The sequence below is a fragment of the Dermacentor silvarum genome, chromosome 4, assembly GCF_013339745.2.
Source record: "Dermacentor silvarum isolate Dsil-2018 chromosome 4, BIME_Dsil_1.4, whole genome shotgun sequence".
Taxonomy (NCBI): domain Eukaryota; kingdom Metazoa; phylum Arthropoda; class Arachnida; order Ixodida; family Ixodidae; genus Dermacentor; species Dermacentor silvarum.
In genome coordinates, this window is record NC_051157.2 from 181,503,573 (window position 1) to 181,523,323 (window position 19,751).

The window sequence follows — 19,751 nt, forward strand, 5'->3', positions numbered from 1 at the left end:
AGCCTGTTCTCTTGGTTGACCGAAGTCAAGTGTTGCTCTGATTCTATTGGAAACTATCTTGGTGAATATTTTATACAATACTGAAAGCAAGCTAATGGGTCTGTAATTCTTCAATTCTTTAAAGTCTCCCTTCTTATGGATTAGTATAATGTTGGCGTTCTTCCAGCTCTCTGGTACACTTGAAGTCTTTAGACATTGCGTATAAAGGGCCGCAAGATTTTCAAGCATGATATCTGGTCCATTGTAGATCAAATCATCTGTTATTCCATCTTCTCCAGCAGATTTTCCCCTGGTCATGTCTTGCAAGGCCGTTCTAACTTCATCGCTAGTTATAGAAGGAGCCTCTGTATCCTGTTCATCACTACTTCGATTGAAAGTAGTGTGGCTGCTCTGGGAACTGTACAGGTCAGTATAGAATTCTTCCACTGCTTTACTATGTCATCGAAATTGCTGATGATATTACCCGGCTTATCTTTCAGTGCTTACATCTTGCCTTGTCCTATGCCAAGTTTTCTTCGCACTGATTTCTTGCTGCGTATTTTACTGCTTCCTCATTTTGTCCACGTTATAATTATGCAATTATACTTGTTCTAGACTAATTATGCAATTAGGCGGAATACAAAAATAAGCTGAGGTTCTGAAAGCGACGGCAAGCAACTTTACCTTGATTCTGTCCAGCTACGCAGCATTTGGATATATTTAAGTCTCGGTGCTAGATAGTTGGGACAGCTTGTATATCAAATGGCGCCTCTTGTTTCTGAAATGAAGCCAGTCGGTGTCTACGGGGCGTTTTTCAAAGCCAGGAAGAAATCATGTGGAAAACTTGTCGAGTTCGATATTCGTGTATACATAATTTTGCGTGATAATAAAGTGTGATGGTTTTCTTTTTTTCTTCGGGGCAAGGAATCTACAATTAAATGAACCATAAAGTACTGAGTGATCGCAAAGGCCGAACGTTTTAGTGATTAAATTTTATCGGGATGAGAAGTAAGCATGAGGTCAAGTGTACTAGATGAATGGAGGCTGTGATGTGTTGGGCCTTTAACAAGTTGTGTGTTAATCTGAGCATGATGCAAAAGCTGACAGATCCATTTTAAGCGCTATTCTTTGATGTCGTCGCAGCAAGGTTTGACCAACCTAAGAAGGTAAAATTGGAGTCTCCAAATAATATGATGGGCGACTGACAGTACCGTACTGTGACAGAAAAAAAAGGGGTTTTACGTGCCAAAACCACGATATAATTATGAGGCACGCCGTAGTGGGAGGCTCCGGAATGATTTAGACCACCTGTGGTTCTTTAACGTGCACGTAAATCTAAGTACACGGGTGTTTTAGCATTTCGCCCTCATCGATATGCGGCCGCCGTGGCCGGGATTCGATCCCACGACCTCATGCTCAGCAGCCCAACATCATAGCTACTGATCAACCACGGCGGGTGTGCTGTGACAGAACTGAGTACCTCATGTATTACCATTAATATTATTAGTATTTGTTTTGAAAACATATATGCACTTGACAGGAAAGGGAGAGTGAGGAACAGGCGGGAAACTGCCACCTCAATGGGCACAAAGCCTGCCTACTCTTTAGAAAGGAGCCTCTCGTAAATCAGCCGCAAAGGAGAAGTTAGCGGCAGGCGGGCTATAGCAGGTACCAATTACTACTGGTGGATAAAATGCATTATTTGCAATAAAAACAACTTCTATAGGCGTGTATACATTAAAGTAGAATAACTGAAGGTGTTCGTGAGCGCCTATGAGAGTACCGCCGCCTATCACATTACCTCGATCACATCGACCCCATTAGAAAAAAAGCGATAGGATCACACAGTCGTTAATTATCGGGTTTAGCCATGTTTCGATTATAACTATTAGGTTCGACTCAGCTGTGGGAATCGAGTTGCTGATTGCATCAAGTTTAGGTGAAATGCTCCAGATGTTGGTGTAAAAAAATATTGCAGTAGAGGTTTTTATCTGAAGTAGAAGCTAGGAAGGGGAAGAGGAAGAAACCATAGTTTCAGTGTTTCGATTAAACGTGCGCAGCTCGTTGCCAATAAACAACTTATCATGCGGAAGTTTTAATGGCTTCTGTTTGGTCTCCCTGAATTGAACGAGACGCCGTCTAGCCTTAAGGGGTTCGGAGAGTAATCTTATGATATTCTAAAATCAGATTTCTTCAACTTTCTGACTCACGAAATGACTCGTTCTCGTAATTTCAAGTGCCCAAATCTTACAATCATATGCCTATTTCTTCCCGGTATAAAGCGGCCTAATTTATGAGCTCTTTCAATATCCATGGACGGAATGGTATTGCCGAGTTGCGTGTTGCAGAGTTGTATTCATACACCTGATAATCACCTGATAATATCAACAGCTGTCCAAAAATATGCATGCGGTAACCACAACAGAACATCACGGGTTCGGTAGACTAGCAGACCAGCATAGCGAAAGCGTCTAATTATTTCATTATTTATTTCGCCTGCCGCCAACTTCATTGCTGGGCCAGCTCGGAAAGAGTGGAACCTAACTGTGACCGAGGTAAGCGCACTTGTTTCGCCTTCTTAATACTGGGATTAAGTATTTATAATGGCGTAAGAAAGCACATGGATTGTAACAGAAAGTGCCAGGATGGAATATTGAAATACGAGCGTGTTTCAAGGAACAATTTCGCGATATATATACATCCTGAAATAAAAGTGCAACTTGTCAAACTTTTTTCATTGGTTATTTAAATCGTAGAGCGTGATTGATACCTATAGTATTTTGTACACAGGCGTGTTTTTTGTGAGAAAGGATCTTACGGCTCCTTGCGAGTTCGTTGGCACACACCGCGACATCTTTACACCCAGGTAGTGTTAATGCACTGCATATACATGACGCTGTCAAAGCATATATTTTATACAACAAAATAGCTAATATTTGCTATAATTATATCTGCTATCATCGTGGCATATCATGTGGTATTTTAAATCAAGCTAACAGAACTTGAAACAAACTTGTTATCAGTACTTGGGTGCTTTTTGGAATTTTCCAGCAAGGTATGTGCTTTGCACCCTTGTAAACAATGTAACAGAAAGTGGATGCATTCACACTATGTTATCGGAACTGAAACGGGATGCCACGGGAATACTTCGTTGCTCGATGACTGCGTTACACGTGGTACTGAAAGTTTCGTACTACGTGCTAGTAAAGTTAATGGATAAAATAATTGACTGTGAGATATAAGTGCTGTCCTATGGATTTTCTATTTTGTATTCGGGAATGTAAACGTTAGCGTAGTTGTAAGTGCACTAAGTTATTTCAACCGTCATAGTTTTTACTTGCAGTATTCTCTGCATCCCCAGTAGGCTTCGATATGAATGCGAACCTGTTGCTGCTGCCCCCGCAAGCATCGTTCACGGCAGCAAAGGCTAAAAGCTTGATTCAGTGGTGCTCCAATGTTCCAAGTGGACGTGTAAGCCAGCCAAAAACTGGCTATTTTAAGCAGGGAACTGCAATATTGTTTTATGTAACTTACCACTTCGACTGCTTTTTCTAGATTCGTGGTCCCTTCTCGTCCAAAAGTGTTTATCTTTGAGCTTTTACCTTTTGGCGAGGGGCTTGTCCGCATGCTTGAAACTACACTAACCTGCGGATATATCGTATCGTTGATGGTGTAATCAGTGAACTTTTAGTTCTCGCAGTAGTGTTTAGGACCACTTTTAAACAGTACCGGAGCTCTCAGAGTACTAAATAATCCCCTGGCATCTTGGTTTATCCCGCGCAACTAAATAAAGCAATCAGCTCAGCAGAAGTCATAAGTGGTTGGTGATGCCTCGTATTGATAAATAATTATGACCCAGAGGAAGGAATGTTTTTCCCATCCTTGACGATATATTCTACGATGGCGTTCAACAAAATAGTTCAAACAATCACAAAAACATTGCACATGACCTCTTGCACCTTCCGCCAATGAAATAATTTGCGCTTTTCTTTTTAACAAAAGTGCAAACGTCTATCATTTTTGTGGGCAGAAAGCCTACAACAGGTGGGTGCCAAATGACAATTTGGACAACGTGTCTAGGTGTCTCTAAACAGAAAACTCAAATATAAGTGCTCATCCGTATACATTGATGCTCTATGTTTTGACTTGTTTGCGCTTCGCACCATTGAAGTGTGGTGTCATAACATGAGTATCTATTCTGGGTAGTTTTCCTCTGCAAGCAAGCGGACGAACGAACAAAGCGTAAAATTGCTTTCGAAGATGGCTTGCGGGATCGGCTCACCACGACGGTGACAAAAACAGCGCTTTGCAGACGGTTTATTTATTTTATTTATTTATTTCAATACCTACATTCGCCCGAAGGCATTACAGTAGGGGGTTTGAAGTACAAAAATAAGAGCAAACAAATGCGCATAAATATAAGAAAAAGTGAACAAGTGCACAGAATTAAAAAAAAATTGTGCAATACAATAGGATGTGTATAGCAGGCAAAAAGAATCGCACTACTAACATCAACAACAAACCAGCAACAGCAAATAACTAACCAGCAATACCAACACAGCTTTACGCATTCAACACATGTTGGCTCACAACTTCAATGAAATGTTCTTTGCGGACCATGGTCATGACGTCACATGGAAGGCGATTCCAACACTTAATAGAAAACGACAAAAAAATTTATGAAGAGAGATGTGCGTGTGTTTATTTCTTTTATCTTAAATGGATGGTCACAGCGACTAGATATGTATGCTGGCGGTTCTAAGTAAGTATCCCTGCTTACGGCTGAACGATTAAGGTAGATGTCGCGTAGGAAAGCAATGCGGGCAAGCTTCCGCCGTGTTGAAAGATTAGGCCAGCTGAGCGAGTGTTTTATCTCAGTAATACTGCTAGGAAAGTTATAATTTCCTGTCACGAAACGAGCAGCACGATTATGAAGCGCTTCTAAGTGGTTAATAAGGTTTTGGTTATGTGGGTCCTATACGATGGAGGCATATTCAAGAATGGGTCTAACGTTCAATAAATATAATCGTTCCTTTACTTCTTGAGGAGCACTTCTAAAATTTCGGCGAATAAAATTGAATGTACATGCAGCTTTAAAAGTTATTGCATCTAAGTGGCGGGTCCAAGTTTAGTCTGATGAAAGGGTTGCACCTAAATATTTTGCTTCAGTTGTTTGTGAAATGGGCTGATCATTCAAGTAGTAATAGGCTGGAAGTGACTTTCGTTTTCTAGAAAAGCGTATGTACTTGCACTTAGCAATGTTAAGACACATAAGGCACGTGTTGGACCAAGTATATATTTTGTTACGGTCAGCTTGCAAGGCATCTTTATCTGAATCATTAATAATGTCTCTATATACGACGCAGTCATCTGCGTAACGCTTAATCTTTGATGTTATGCCGATTCCTATATCATTAATATAGAGGAATAACAATGGCCCCAGCACTGACCCCTGAGGGACTCCAGAAGACACAGTAGTTGTCGCCGATTCCATTCCATTTATCACAATCTTCTGATAACGTACACAGAGATTGCACTGGAGCCATTGAAGAATGTTACTTGGTAAACCGAGGAAGGACAGTTTATGCAATAAACTGCATAAACAGGGTTTTGAGAAGGCTGAACTTTCTAGTTCGAAATGCAACCCATGCTTCGGGTTGCATTTGTTGCTGCGGGTACCGTGCTTGAGGTTAACCTCAAGTACGGTACCCGCAGCTAATTGGTCCACATTCCCCAATTGCTGCCTTCCCGGATAGGAAGGTAGCAGCTATATTTAAAGTATATTGGAAAACACGGATCCCATATAAATGTCTACTTCTGCAACCTTGTCAAGTGCATTATTACAATGCTTTATTTCCGTAAAATGCGGAAACACTAGACAGCGAAAGCAGCGAAAAAGGTGAGTAGATGTAAATAAAATATTCTTTATGTATCTTTAGTTTTCTTACCACACAAAGTAAGACGCATGTCATTTGAAAGATAAAACCTCGATTACATGGGTTTTCCATGCATACAATAAAATTAAGCAAGTGTTACACGTTTGTAAAACGTTAAGGCGAAAGCCTGATTGCACTCTCGGCACACTTTCTGTCGCGATTAAGATACATTTATGAAGAATTGTGGCAACTGTGTGCCAAGTGTGCAATCAGGCTTTCGCCTTCACGTTTTACAAACTTGCTTAATTTTTTTTGCACCACCTCCGTCGAAGGTTCGTCCGTCGGAGCGCACGACAGAGCTCACCGATATCGCCGCACCTAACTGGTAGCCGGCCAGCGCCGTCAGCGTGTTCGCAAGGGGAGGGGCAGTATGGTAACCCTGGCATAATGAGCGGCATCGGAGCCAGCTGTGGAAGAAGTCGACGACGCACGCGCGAGCAGTGGCATGAGCGCGTCTCTGTGACGTGTGCAATCTCACGCGCACTAGGCACACCTTTAGTACGCCAAAACCGTGGAGCAGCGGTCGCTTCAGGGAAGCGTGCTCGTCACGCACCCTGGAGGCCCGGGTTCGATTCCCGCCCATACCGAAATGTACCAAATTTTCTTTTCGAAGCCACTAATTTACTTTGCTTACAGGAACCTCCCTGAGAATGTTACGTCAATCCGAGCATTTTCAAGCGAATCTTGTATTGCCTTCACAGATTTCGGTGGCGGCGTAGTCATGAAAAAAGTCACGTGTGGCGCATATGCACCTTCGATATGCGGGTATGAGCCAGGGAGAAGAAATAAAGTAGGGAAGGAAGAAAGAAAGAGCAGGTGCGGGGAAAGCTGCGCCGGATCATGTGACGTGCGCGACCAATCAGGGTCGTTTGCTGTGTCGCGGGGAGGGAAACGTAAGAAAAGGGGGTTGGCGCGAGCTCCGCCGGGCTTTCGTCGCCACAGATCAATTTTGGCACCCGGAGGGGAGGGCGGCGCATGGTGCGTTCCGCCGAGGAGCTGGCTGCGTTTGAGCAACGGCGTCGCTAACTCGCTCGGGAAAGGGCTCGTCGTCGACGCGCCGATTCTAGCGTGAGGGCTTCCGAAGCCCAGGCGAAACGTCAGGGAAGAGCCGCGGACCCTGAGTTTGGGCAAACGAAGCGGAACGCCTGCGACAGCGTCGTCTTGCCACAAGCTTCGCTTACCCCCATTTCCTGGACAGTGGAAAGGCTCTCAATTTTTAGACGTGTTGTAGGGGCACGAGCATCGAGCGACACGATGTGTTTCTTGCGCAGCACTTCCGGTTCACCTCCTGAGATGCCCGGGAACGAAATTAAAAATAAATAAGAAAGAATACAAAAAAATAGTACAGTACAAAATTCATGGGTTTCATTATAGATATGATATCAGAGCATAAGTTTGGTTACAAGTTCAGTTACTGAATCGTCTGGACTAATTAAAAATTAATTAGAAATCACTGAGGCGACCGGGGACCAAATTAGAATAAATAAAAAAATAGTACAGTAAAAACTCATGGGTTTCATGATAGATATGATATCAGATCATGTTTAGTTACAAGTTGAGTTACTGAAGTGTCTGGAATAATTACAATTTATTAGAATTGCCGCCGAGGTGGGAGTGCCACTAAGAGACGCCTAAGTCAAAGATGAGGGTCGCCTACCGTTCTTTCAATCTTTGCGCCGTCGGTCTTTTTTTTTTGTTCGTCACGGCGCAGTTTCGCTAAGGGCACCGCTAACAGAGACACCTAGGGCTTTGCCTTAAAATGCTCATTGACAATGGCACATGCAAGAAAATTGGTGGGTACATATTGACACGGGAACTTGTTTATCTTTCCCCGGTGATCGTATTTCACCGGCTAACAAATGTTAAACGTTATCGCTCCGCGCAGGACACGCCTGCATGCATCGGAAGTTTCGCTAATGTTATCGATGGTGCTATCCGTTGTCTGTTGTCATCGAACCTTGTATAACGTGATTGTATGCGCGACGCGAATTGTGCAGTACTTTCTGGAAGGCACGCGAGCACCAGCGATTACGGTGGAACCTTCGACGAGTCATGCATAAAAGCCGACGCGCTTGACCAGCTCGTCATATTTCGACGATTGCCGACTGTGCTCGCCGCTGTCGTTGTGCTTTCAGTCCCACTTGTTTTGCTGGGTACAGGTTCGCCCAATAAAGAGTGAGTTTGGTGTTTCATTAGCTTTCCCTACTATGGTCCTTCACCGTTACTACAACGTGACAATATTATAGCACTCTTATGTAGCACGCATTGAGAAACAGAAAGCTGTATCGGGAGTTTCTCATGTCGCTCTACAATTTTCTCACTGATAATTTTTTTCTAATTGCAATAATTGAGAGGTTGATCAATTAATTACGACTAATCATCTAATTAGGCGGAATGCAAAAAATAGTATGAGTATCTCCAAGCGAAGGCAAACAGCATTACCTTGGGTCTGTCCAGCTACGTAGCATTTGCTCATTTTTAAAGTTTGGCCCAAGTTAACTGAAACACCCTGTATATGATGGCACAGCAACAACAGCTACCCACTATAAATTAGAGATTGCCAATACTGGCTGAACGACACTGAACCGACTTTAAAGCAGCGCCCGCTCCTCCAACAGTGGGCCATCGGCGGCCTTAACTGATATGCCACCATGGGGCCAATGCTGTGCAGTGAGAAATTTGAGACATTTTGAGGAATTGCTTCGTGAAACGCGGGAAATTAAAAAAAAGTCTTATTCTAAGGCCAATATGAGGGCCAATTCTGGCAAAATTGTGCAAAGTTCGGCCCAATGCTGTTGTGCCGCCTGGGTTTGGAGATATCTGTCCATAAATTTACGACGAAATGCATTATCGTTCCACCTCATTATGTTCCCGAAAAGCTTTCGTCAAGCAATGCGCGTGAAACTATTTCAATGTGCATTCCGGATCTGCAGTCACCATCACTTATCATCAGCTGTTTCATTATGCACTTGCTAACATTGTAAAATGACGTAATCCAACTTACCTGGTCTTCTTACATGTATATCTCTTTTTTATAATACTGTAGTTAGCTAACATTGTAAGTGTTAAAGGATGTAACCACTCACATCCATAATTCCTTTGGCCCGGAGGGTGTTACTAAAATAACACAAATGAATAAATATATAAAACACCAATGTATCTCGTAGCAGATATCGGGGGTGAATGTTCTGAATGTGTCGTAACGCGAGATTCCAATTTTAAAATGACTAAAACCAATTTTGCACTTGAGAGTGTGCGCTCAAAAGGACTTAACCTAATAACATATTAAATGAGGTTTTTCTATGTAAAGTGTAATCCTCACTGAATAATTGATAGCCATTCGGGGCGCCATCAGCCTCGCGTCGCATAATTTTTAATGTATGTCGACGCAGAAAGATTAGCCTGTGCAAAAAAAAAAAAACGGTTACTTATTTTTGGTTTGAACACTTAGGTATATCAGCATAAATCCAGACACAATACATAAATCACGCAAGATACGCTTTCAGGACGAGCTGCAAAAGTAAGAACTGTGAGAGGGTCCTCCTATCAGAATTGCATAAATCAATTTCACAGTAAGCACAGCAACTAGTGCGCTGTTCTTAAGAATGACCTATGCACAAAAAAGAATGTCAAATGGCGAGGCTAGTGAAGCGTTGAAGACAATAGTCATGTGATACACTTTTATGTCTTTCCCATGCGCTTAAAATTTTTTTTGAGCCTGATTTACGTAAGTGCAAAAATAAAAGAAGAAGAAAAATTAAGACAGAAAAATAGATGAAAGAGAAGGAAGCCTGGCAAAACCAGCTGTGCAGTTGTCACTCACCTTTCTGACATTATCATTGCAGACAATCTTTTGGGGAAATTCTTAGTATAAGAACAGTAGTGCACTATTACAAAAAGAACCACTTGGAGAAAAAGGAACACTAAGGACAGGAAGGGAGCTGGAATACTGTTCTTCTTTTCATCCGTACTGTTCTTCTGTAGGCACGCAAATGTTTGTGAAATGCGCGGCTTCGGAAGCCAGTACCGAAGAAGCGACTACTGTGTGGAGAGCTCAGAAAATATTCTCTTCGATGTCATATGTCGCACAACGGGCTGTTCGAAAGATCAGCTGCTAGCAGAGGACGTCGTAGTTAACTGTGTGGTCCCTTTGTAGCGCACTGAGTTTGAGAAACGACAGCACGTGCACTCAGGTCTCCTTGAGAGCTTTGCTCTTGTTTTCTGGCTTCATAGCGCCAGACCTCTGCTAGAATTAATTGAACATCCACATGCGTGTAAATATGAGATTCAGTCCTCGATTCACGTCGAAGAAAAAAAAAGACTGTCAAATTAAAGAAAATCAGGGCAGCGTTGCGTCCTTTCTCTGCGTCACAATGAGATAGAAAAATTGTGGAAAAGACACATTTACTGAGGCAGCTCGTCACTAACAGCCGCGAGTGACAGCGGTGTCGCTACGCTATACGCGGTGCAGCTGCGAGTGACCGGAGACCCCATGGGGCCCCGGATGTGCGCGGGATCGTAAAGAGTGCGTGGATGTCACAACGCTGTGACGTGCACCGCGAGGCAGTTCGGGTATAAAGGACAGTAGAGACAAACAATCGGCCCTGCCTTCGGCGCACACCAAGCGAGATGTCAACGATGACCTACATGTGCGTTCTGGCTGGTCTTCTATGCCAGGCATCAACGACGTGGGGAGCTGCAGCTCCGGCGAGTGAGTGAAAAAGCAGAATCGAACTCTTATCTCAGCGCGGAGGGATTCCTTTGAGTAGATCAGAGACTACTGGCCTCACTGACAGAAATGCAAAAGACGGCTGCAAACAATAAGAATTGTGTGAATCGGCGACTGCCTTACTTCCTTATTTCTTAAATATGGGTATTTTTATGGTAAATATCTCAATTTCTTTATACCAAACCCATCGGCTTAGAAAATTTATACCGGGTGCCTTTTTTGTTTTAGTATATGCAACCTTTTTAAAAACCGCGTGTTGCAGATTGCGCAATTGCAATCCTTGAGCTGGATTACCTAAAGAGCGGATATCACTTGCTTGTGAAGTCAAAATGCATAATAAAAATGACCACGTAAATTTTAACTAATTACTGAATGACGCATATTGCAATTTATGAACTTTAGCTGGTTTGTTCGCAAAGCTTATCCAATTATTGGAATGAACTCTCAGGATGAGACCACTTTCCAGATAATAAATCCCCAAATTGTGGAACGCAACACATCGGTGGTCGAGTTACATTGGCATTCAATTGCCGGCGTTTTGCAAAAAAGTTGGTGGAACGACAGTGCATTTTTACCGAAGGTTTCACGGCTCATAGCTGCAAACCGATGCTTATAACTTGTTCCAACTCTAAATGCCTTGTGAGCTCATCGGTTACATTTCTTCAATTGTAGTATGTGCCGTAAGTTATTTAGTTGAAAACGTAATGAGTGACTTTTGGTTATTTCTAAATGATGCATTTTGTTAGATTGTGTAGGCAATCTCGCCTCTTCTAGCAATCCAGTTCAAACATTAGAATTGTGCATCTGCCACAGGCAATTATGGAAAAATTTGTATGTCCTAAAAACGAACACCCGGTATACACAACAGTCCTCCCACAGTAGTTATTTCCTCTGCGATGAAGTCATAATTAAGGATAAGACTGAAATTTTTCACTGCCGTCATTTGTGCGGCGAGATTGATGATACAGTTGTCGTGTTTCGCCGGCAGCATCAACTTTTCATCACAGCTGCTTCAGTTGCTTTCCCTAAAGCGTCTTTGAATGTCCCCGAGTTGCTGAGATGTCGCTGGTACAGTTAGTGTCACGAAAGAAAGAATTCTCACCCACCAGAATGTAGCATGTCGCTACACAGGAGAACCGCACAGGTTTCTTCGAAAGAAATATTCGCAGTTGACGACAAATTTGTCCTCATTTGAAGATTGAGCCCGGGACTAACGTATTTCGCGCGGCGGTTGCTTTACCATCTTAGATAACCAAGAGGCGAGTAGGTCACTGAGCGAGGTCGAGTTAATCGACAACTCGAAGCGCATGGGTGTTGAATATGACAAATCAATTTCGCGGAAGCCTGCAAATTGAAGAAAAGTTCATTAGAGGAAAAATTGTCATCGAACCAAATGTAGCGTGTAGCTATAAAGAAGCCTATAGTTGGGTCTTTCCTTGAACGAACCTTCTTTCACCTTGCGGGGATCCGCAGAGCTGATTTGCCCTATTCATGCCGTGGCACCTGGCACTGGCGTGATTTACGGCATCCCTGGCCCGCCGTGGTTGCTTAGTGGCTTTGGCACTGCGCTACTAAGCGCAAGGTCGCGGGTTTAAATCCCGACCACGGCTGACACATTTAGATGGGGACGAAATGGAAAAGCGCCCGTGTACCGTGCATGATAAAGAAGCCCAGGAGGTCGAATTGAATCATTAGTACCCCAGTACGACCTGGCCTATGAGCAGGTGCAACCTCAGAATTTAATTTACTGCAACCCGATGAGCTGTGGCCGTGTATATGCCAGCCGTACCGGGTCACTATCTGAGAGAAATGCTAACGCTTATTTGACCACAAATCGTAGAGTACGTTTGCTAGCGCACTGAGATGCTTGCGGCTGCCGTCTCCGATTTCACCACAGTCGTGTTCCAACAGCGCTAATGACAGTCCGCAACGGGAAATATTATAGAAGCATGCATCCGAAATAGCGTCAGGATCCTGTGAGACCTCTCCCGCTGCAGCTCTCGGCGGCTCATACCCGACATATCCAACGCGGATATAAGCCACACGTGATTTGCTTCTTATCCTCATTCTTTATTTATTTCCTTCCTGCCTTCTTTCTTTCTTTCTTGTCCCTGGCTCATACCCGCGTATCCCTGGCTCATACCCTGATATCCAATGCGGGTATGCACCACACGTGATTTTATTATCGTTAATAGTGACGTAACTGACGAGCATGTGATGTTATTGATGTCATGACCTGTCAGTCGTGTTAGTCATCTGTTTTGACACCTGTGCTAAGGCACAACTGGCGCACATGGAACCACACACATGGAACCGAAATGCTGGTGATGATAGTTTATTTCTACACGCGGACGCGATCTCCTGGAACCTAGCCCTTAACAGCTTCGCTTTAAAAAATAAAAGAAAGATGCTCTTGGCTTAGTTGCAGTCTGCACGCTTTTGCTATCATTCACACGACGGTTGAAGTGTGTTACTTGAGGTAACCTGTCGGTATATCTGCAATAGTGGCTACTGATTTCGTAGTAATAAAAAAACATCCGAGGACAATATATGTGACACGCACGTGTAAATGTTTGACAACGAAGGCTTCGTGATCTATTTGGAGTTTCAAGTTAACGCTCACGTTGAAGAGCCTTGTTTTTCATCCTTTGTATTGCGCTGATTTATCTCCTTGGTAATGGTACAACAACCTCCAGCAATTCTGCAGTTTACAAAAACCTTACTGCCATCGCCATCCTGCGGTGAAAGAAAGTATTGCCCTAAGTAGCTGAGCGATCATGCAAGACATGATCCTTTCGTGCTGCTGGATGGAATCCTTTTCTAAAATAGCATAAGTTTCTCAAACGTTGGGCAAAGCCAGATCGCTAACAGCCAAGCATGTTCTATGCAAAATCGTAACCACATCAAGAGTGTGAAGGCAGATATAATAATAAATAATTCGCACTTTAGTCAGCCGTGTGCTCTACTCCGTGTAGTGATGATATCGTGATTGCTGGCGCCATTTTTTTCGCATACAAGTTTGGGCAGGAAAATGGTAGTCTGGTATGATACACTTGGTCAGAAGTTGCCACGGCAAATAGACCGGGAAAAGGCAACTGAATAATAGCTGGAAAAGCAATATACCGGGTGTTCATAATTAAGCTTTACGGAATTTTTAAAAATCGCCTGTGGCAGGTAGCAGAACTCTTATCGTTGAGCTGGGTTATTCGAAGAGGCGTACATTAGTAGAACGAGATATCGAGACACATATTCAACTAATTAACAAAAATTGACTAATGAATTTCTTGGTTAATTATTTTACGACACATATTACAATCTACGAATTGTAGTCGGCGAGTTTGCAACACGCATGCACTTGAAATGAATTCCCAGGATGACACCAGTTTCGAGATTTTATTTCCCGAAGTGTGGGACGAAATACATGGGCGTTCCAGTTATTTTTGTGCTTTAATGAATAAAACAGCATTTGGTAAAAAAAAGTAAGTGGAACCACAGTGCGTTTTTACGGTGAGTATAGTTTGATGGCGCATATCTCCAAACTGGTGTCCTTCTGGAAATTCATTTCAAGTGGATACGCCTGACAAGCTCACCAGTTACAATTTGTAAATTGCAATATGTGTCGTAAAGTAATTAACTAAGAAGTTAATTAGTGAATTTTTCTTAGTTAGTTGAATATATGTGATTGGATTTCTCGTGCTACTAATGTCCGCCTCTTCGAATAACTCACCTCAACGATAACAATTATTCTACCTGCCACAGGCGATTTCTAAAAATTCCGTAAAACTTAAAAATACCCGCCATGGTTGCTCAGTGGCTATGGTGTTGAACTGCTGAGCACGAAGTCGCGGGATCGAATCCCGGCCACGGCGGCCGCATTTCGATGGGGGCGAAATGCGAAAACAGCCGTGTACTTAAATTTAGGTGCACGTTAAAGAACCCCAGGTGGTCGAAATTTCCGGAGTCCCCCACTACGGCGTGCCTCATAATGAGATCGTGATTTTGGCACGTAAAACCCCATAATTAAAAAAAAAACTTAAAAATGAGCAGCCTGTATTTTGTAGCGAATATCGAAGGTGGCTTTAGTAAACAACATTCGATATATGCATGTGGCATCAGCGTCCATCTGCCTTTCAGGAGTCGATTGTGATTGCAAGTGGTGTATAGGTAAATGAAAAATTTAATTAGCGGAAGTTTTTTATTTCGCGAGGCAACTATTCGTTCCACTTAGTCGTTCCCCAAGCTAATGCCCGCGTCGTAAAATATTTCACCTGAGCAGGCCAAGCTTTGTGATTTGCAGCAGGGGGTTTTGGAAAAAGTGCTCTTAAAATAAAAGTGTAATTGGGGTTGGGACCGTCCAATCATTATTGTACTTAGATGTGCTGCGGTTACCGGTAGCTGCCCTGTAAGTTAGGGTTAGAATGGAAGCTAGACCACGCAGTACTTGTATTTCCAAATAAATAATTAGTTTTTATGACCCTCAGGGCCAGATGGCAATACGTAGCAGTGGCTACTAAGCAACAGAATAGAACGTGTACAGTGATATGTGATAATAGCATAGAGATCCTCTTTATTATACAATGTTAGCTAAAGTATACGAACAACTTGTTATCCGCGTGGCTACAGCCCTAAGTGAAAGGTGGTTCCTTTCCTGGGAAGTATGCGGGTCGCAGCACCGAAAAAAAGAAACCAAAAACGTACGCTATATACTATAGCTAAATTTCTACCTCATTGAGGCAATCTCTGCGGTTTGAAGTGATCTACGGCCGCAAGGTGTGTTGCAGTCGTTTTTATTATTTTTTTTCAGCTGACTGCATTAACGTATCGATCGGCGATATGCTGGGTATTCGTGAGGTAAGTCGGTTGGCTACTTATGTCAGTGAAATTGTAGCTCGAGCATTCCGTTGCGTGATTCAGATATTGTGTCGGTATGAAGGGCTTATCATGCACGTTGCGATAATCTCAAAGACGAATACAATGAAGTGAGTGGCTTGTACGTTTTGTGCTTTTCCTTTTTTCCCAGTCTCTCATGAGCCATCTGATCCGTCTCTCGATCCGGCTCTCGAGGGTTTCCTTCACTAGTTATCTCCAAGTTATTTTAAGGATTGCTGCGGATGAATTCGTTTTGAAAGTTCGATATAAGCTGTTTTTTGTTGGGTCACCCTATGCAGTTCCTATATGGCGTGCTCATTGGCTGCTCAGGCTGAGATTTTTTTGCCATCATTGAGGATGAGACAGAACGGCTTCATAAATAAATGATTTTAGTGAATAATCTTTTGTTATTATTAGACAAAATACAGTACAACGAAATATTATACAAGAGGAGGTCCAGGGATCAAAGACTGTATTGGGACCTTCTAAACAATGCCCCAAGGTCGTCAACACTAGAAATTGTGAGCAAGCTTCAAAAGCTAAAAAATATGCATCTAATGCCGCATTTAGCTCCAATATATTACATTTGCTGTAATTTTAAGTCTGTGATGAGCCCCTCGAGTTAAATTTTGCGTGCGCAAAATTAATTTATTTGAGAATGGCACTGTGATCACTAATTGTATTTTTGCGAAACTGCTGCCAACTAGAATAATCTTCCTGCCAACGTCATCGTCCACACAAACGCTTCTCAGTTGAGCGAGGCCATTGAATCGTTCCTCTTTTGATATTTACTTTGTGTGCGCAATATTTTTCACTGCTCTTGGGCATTTCTGATGAAATGATATGTTGAGTATTATTTTTGTGTATTCTTGCAGTGGACGATACTCGCGACTCCTGTTACTTATCCTTGCCTTTATTCTCTTTATGCGAGCCCGATAGGTTTACTTTGCATGCATATTGTCCACTTGCATATATATTGCATATATATAGCCGGTGAGTTTTCTAAGCATATCTACTTAAAGAGACTTCTAAGGATCGCACGCGTTTTCAGATATGTGTTTTGAAAGTTGCGGTAAAAATGCAACATTGTGCCGCTTACATTTTAACAAACCGCCGTTTTATGCGTTGAAGCAGAAAAGTGACTGGTACGTACACGTATTTTGTCGCACACTTTTGGAATGAATATCTCAATATTTGTGTCAGCTTGAAAACTTCTGCTAAGTGGATACCTTTGGAGCTCGCCGGCTACAATTCGTAAATTACCTTGCCGTAGTGTAATTAATTAAAAAGGTAAATAATGCTTTTGTTATTTAGTTGATTGTGCATTTCAGTTTCTCGTGCAAATAACGTCCGCCTTTTTGAGTAATCCAGCTCGAATTATGGTATTATTAGAATTATGGTATTTGCAAAAGGCGATTCTCAAAAATTTTGCATGATGCAAAAAAAAAGGCTATGTGCAACTAATGTTTCACTAATTTTCACTACGCGTTTTGTAATTTTGCAACAAGATGTACCCATTGCCAACTTCTTATGTAAAACTCACTATATGAGGCATTGGAGGTGTTGTGAATAAATAAATAAATAATTCCTGGAACAACTACTTGACAGCGCAAGATATGGTTTGGCTCTCAGAAAGTAAATAAAGTACTTGCCAACACAGCTACTACCCCTGACATTCACAAACGGCAGACGTTGGCTGACCAAAAGAAAGGCATTGATGCCTCTGCCCCCCCCCCCCCCCCCCACAAGATATGCACCTTCTGCCACTCCGTATGCGAAACCAACTTGCTGCATCTCATTTTAGACTGTCCCACGTTAAATATTTATCGAGACGACGGCAATATTTGTCTGCATTGCCACATTGTAGCTTTGAAGAACGACATTCTCGAAAACCCCGATCACCTAGCAAAGTTAGCCCACTTCGGCGTTGCTTGCGGCCTGGCTCGCGCGATTTAGTGGGTGCCTACCTCTCCTCGCATGTCCCTCCTCCCCCAAAAGCGACCTTCGGTCCTCCCTTTTCTTAATAAAATAATTAATTCAATAATCATTCTCAGAAACAGGACGAAAATTGCATTTTCGTGGGTGGATTTAAAGACAGTTTGTGACAGTCCGAACAAATGTGATAGTCTGTGGCTGTCCAAAACACATTTCGCTGCGCCTGATCTGTTTCTGTCGTGTTGCGTTTATCGCTGAATAACTTTATTATGTATAGGTGACCCCTACTTCTCTTGACACCAGCGCTGGTGAATAAGTAGCTCTGCTGAGGACGAGAACGATGGTTCAATACTCGGCTCCGCCGGACACATTTTGTGTGGGCTGAATGCACAAAAAATAGTGTAACTGTGCTTCTAGTGCACGTTAAAGATCTCCACTATGCATGGAGTTCTGACTTAATTTCGACTATAGTCAAAGCTAACCGGGAGCGCCGTACTCCGTCAACTCCTGTACCATGAGCGCGCACTTTTAACATTTTTTTTTCATTCACTTGTACTGAACGACATTTCACATAAAATGAGAGAATATATGGAACGGTGGTACTGGTATTTGAGCACTGTACTTCGTGTTTAGAACTTGCATGTATGCGGGACACACCTCCACATAACGTAAAATTCGGAATTGCGTTCTAGTAAATAATTATTGTTATGCAGAACAGTGCTTCCTTTACGCGTACATATATCCGGAACATTGCTCCAATAAACCATATTTAAAATACGCGAAAAAGTGTCGCACATACTCAAACATAATCTTAGGTAAAAGTGTGTGGAACAATGTTCAATATGGAGTAAATATACGGCCTCCCTCATAACCAAGTGCACAGTTTCAGGACGTTGAACCTCATATTAAGGCAAAATTACTGAGTTTGTGTTACATTACGTACTTCGAGTTGGTATCACATACATTGAGGTGTAGTGCAAATAGGACGAGCAATACGGCAGAGAAGACGAAGAAGCAAAATCATCCTGCGTGGTCCGTTTGGACTACGGCTCACTTAAAGCAGTATCAACTAGCCTATTAGTCTTCTTTCTCGAAAAAACATATTTCACGGCTCGATTTAGTAGCCATTCATATGGAGGTCAGTTAAAGGACAACAATCAATGCTACTGGTGCCCTCTGTCTATGAAGATTGCGATCGTGGGAATTCACGTTCTCCAGCGGCGACTATTTCGGTGCCAGGGTGGCGTCTTGCGAATATAAAGCACTCTCTAGAAAGATCTCCGAGCGCTGGAGGACGCCCCGTAGTTTTCACATTAGCGCTGAATTATTCTGAAAGTTAAAGAAGTTACATGCAGTAAAATAGGCCGCCATCAACTACAAAAGCTTTGCTGCGCATGTCCCATTCTCTAGTCGGTGTATGAATGTATTTAGGTTCACTGATGATTATGCATTCTTGTGCTTTTTCTTTTAGTGTATAGGTACTTCTCCGAACTTCTGCGGCAGTACCACCGTGAGTATACTTCATCAACCTTATCGAACTTGACCCGACCCTTATCAACCCTTATCGCTACATATTAACCTTACCAGACTTGCTCCGACCATTTTAAGCACATATCGTCCTTTAGCACCTTATTCATCCGCGTCGAACCATTATCAACCGTAATGAGATCCATGGAAACCCTCATCAATCATCCTGACCAACTCACTGCTTATGTTTCCGTGTTGCACGAAGTGAAGCGCATGAGCCCTCAGAGACCTGTGGTATTTCGGTCGGGTCGGTGAAGGAACGCCCCAACGGAAGGCGCATCCCGCGACTACCGAGACGCACAGGGGATGTGACGCGTAGGGCATTCAATTTTCGAAAAATCGGAATTTTCCTGATGTCTACAATGCTCGAAGTTGGCTCTACACGTGGCCCTAGAGATGGATTTTATTCGATAATCACCAAATGTTAACAAAGCCTTAAAAAAAAACTGTTCTTTTACATTTGTCATGTACCGCCGGTACAACACATTCGTACGGTTCAGATACATTCGTTTTCTGCAAGCGCGGGTGTTTAGCCAAGTGGGTAAGAGGCTCTGCTTCTGAGCGTTGGATCGTAGGCTCGAAACTCACCAGTGCCAACATTCTTCGTTTCGAATTTATTTTGTTTTATACAATAATTTCTTTATAGCGATTCGTCTTACGCGACAGACGGACGCACGGGTTTTCTCGTTGGCTAGTCATAGAAATGCTTACGTATTTAAAGTTCGCAAGGCTCGTTATTCGGGCGTTTGATCTCCCGGTGTACTAAAGAATTATGC

General features: G+C 42.8%; 1 protein-coding gene across 1 annotated transcript in view; it reads left to right on the plus strand.

The window, feature by feature from the left end:
• Positions 1–10,509: 10,509 nt before the first annotated feature.
• LOC125944607 (uncharacterized) overlaps positions 10,510–19,751 on the plus strand; it is a 44,131-nt gene continuing 34,889 nt past the window's right edge. Inside the window, exons 1-3 of the mRNA XM_049665121.1 lie at positions 10,510–10,626; positions 15,449–15,495; positions 18,920–18,958. Of these exons, the coding sequence (XP_049521078.1) occupies positions 10,545–10,626; positions 15,449–15,495; positions 18,920–18,958 (168 nt within the window). The 5' untranslated portion in view covers positions 10,510–10,544. The remainder of the gene's footprint in view (positions 10,627–15,448; positions 15,496–18,919; positions 18,959–19,751) is intronic.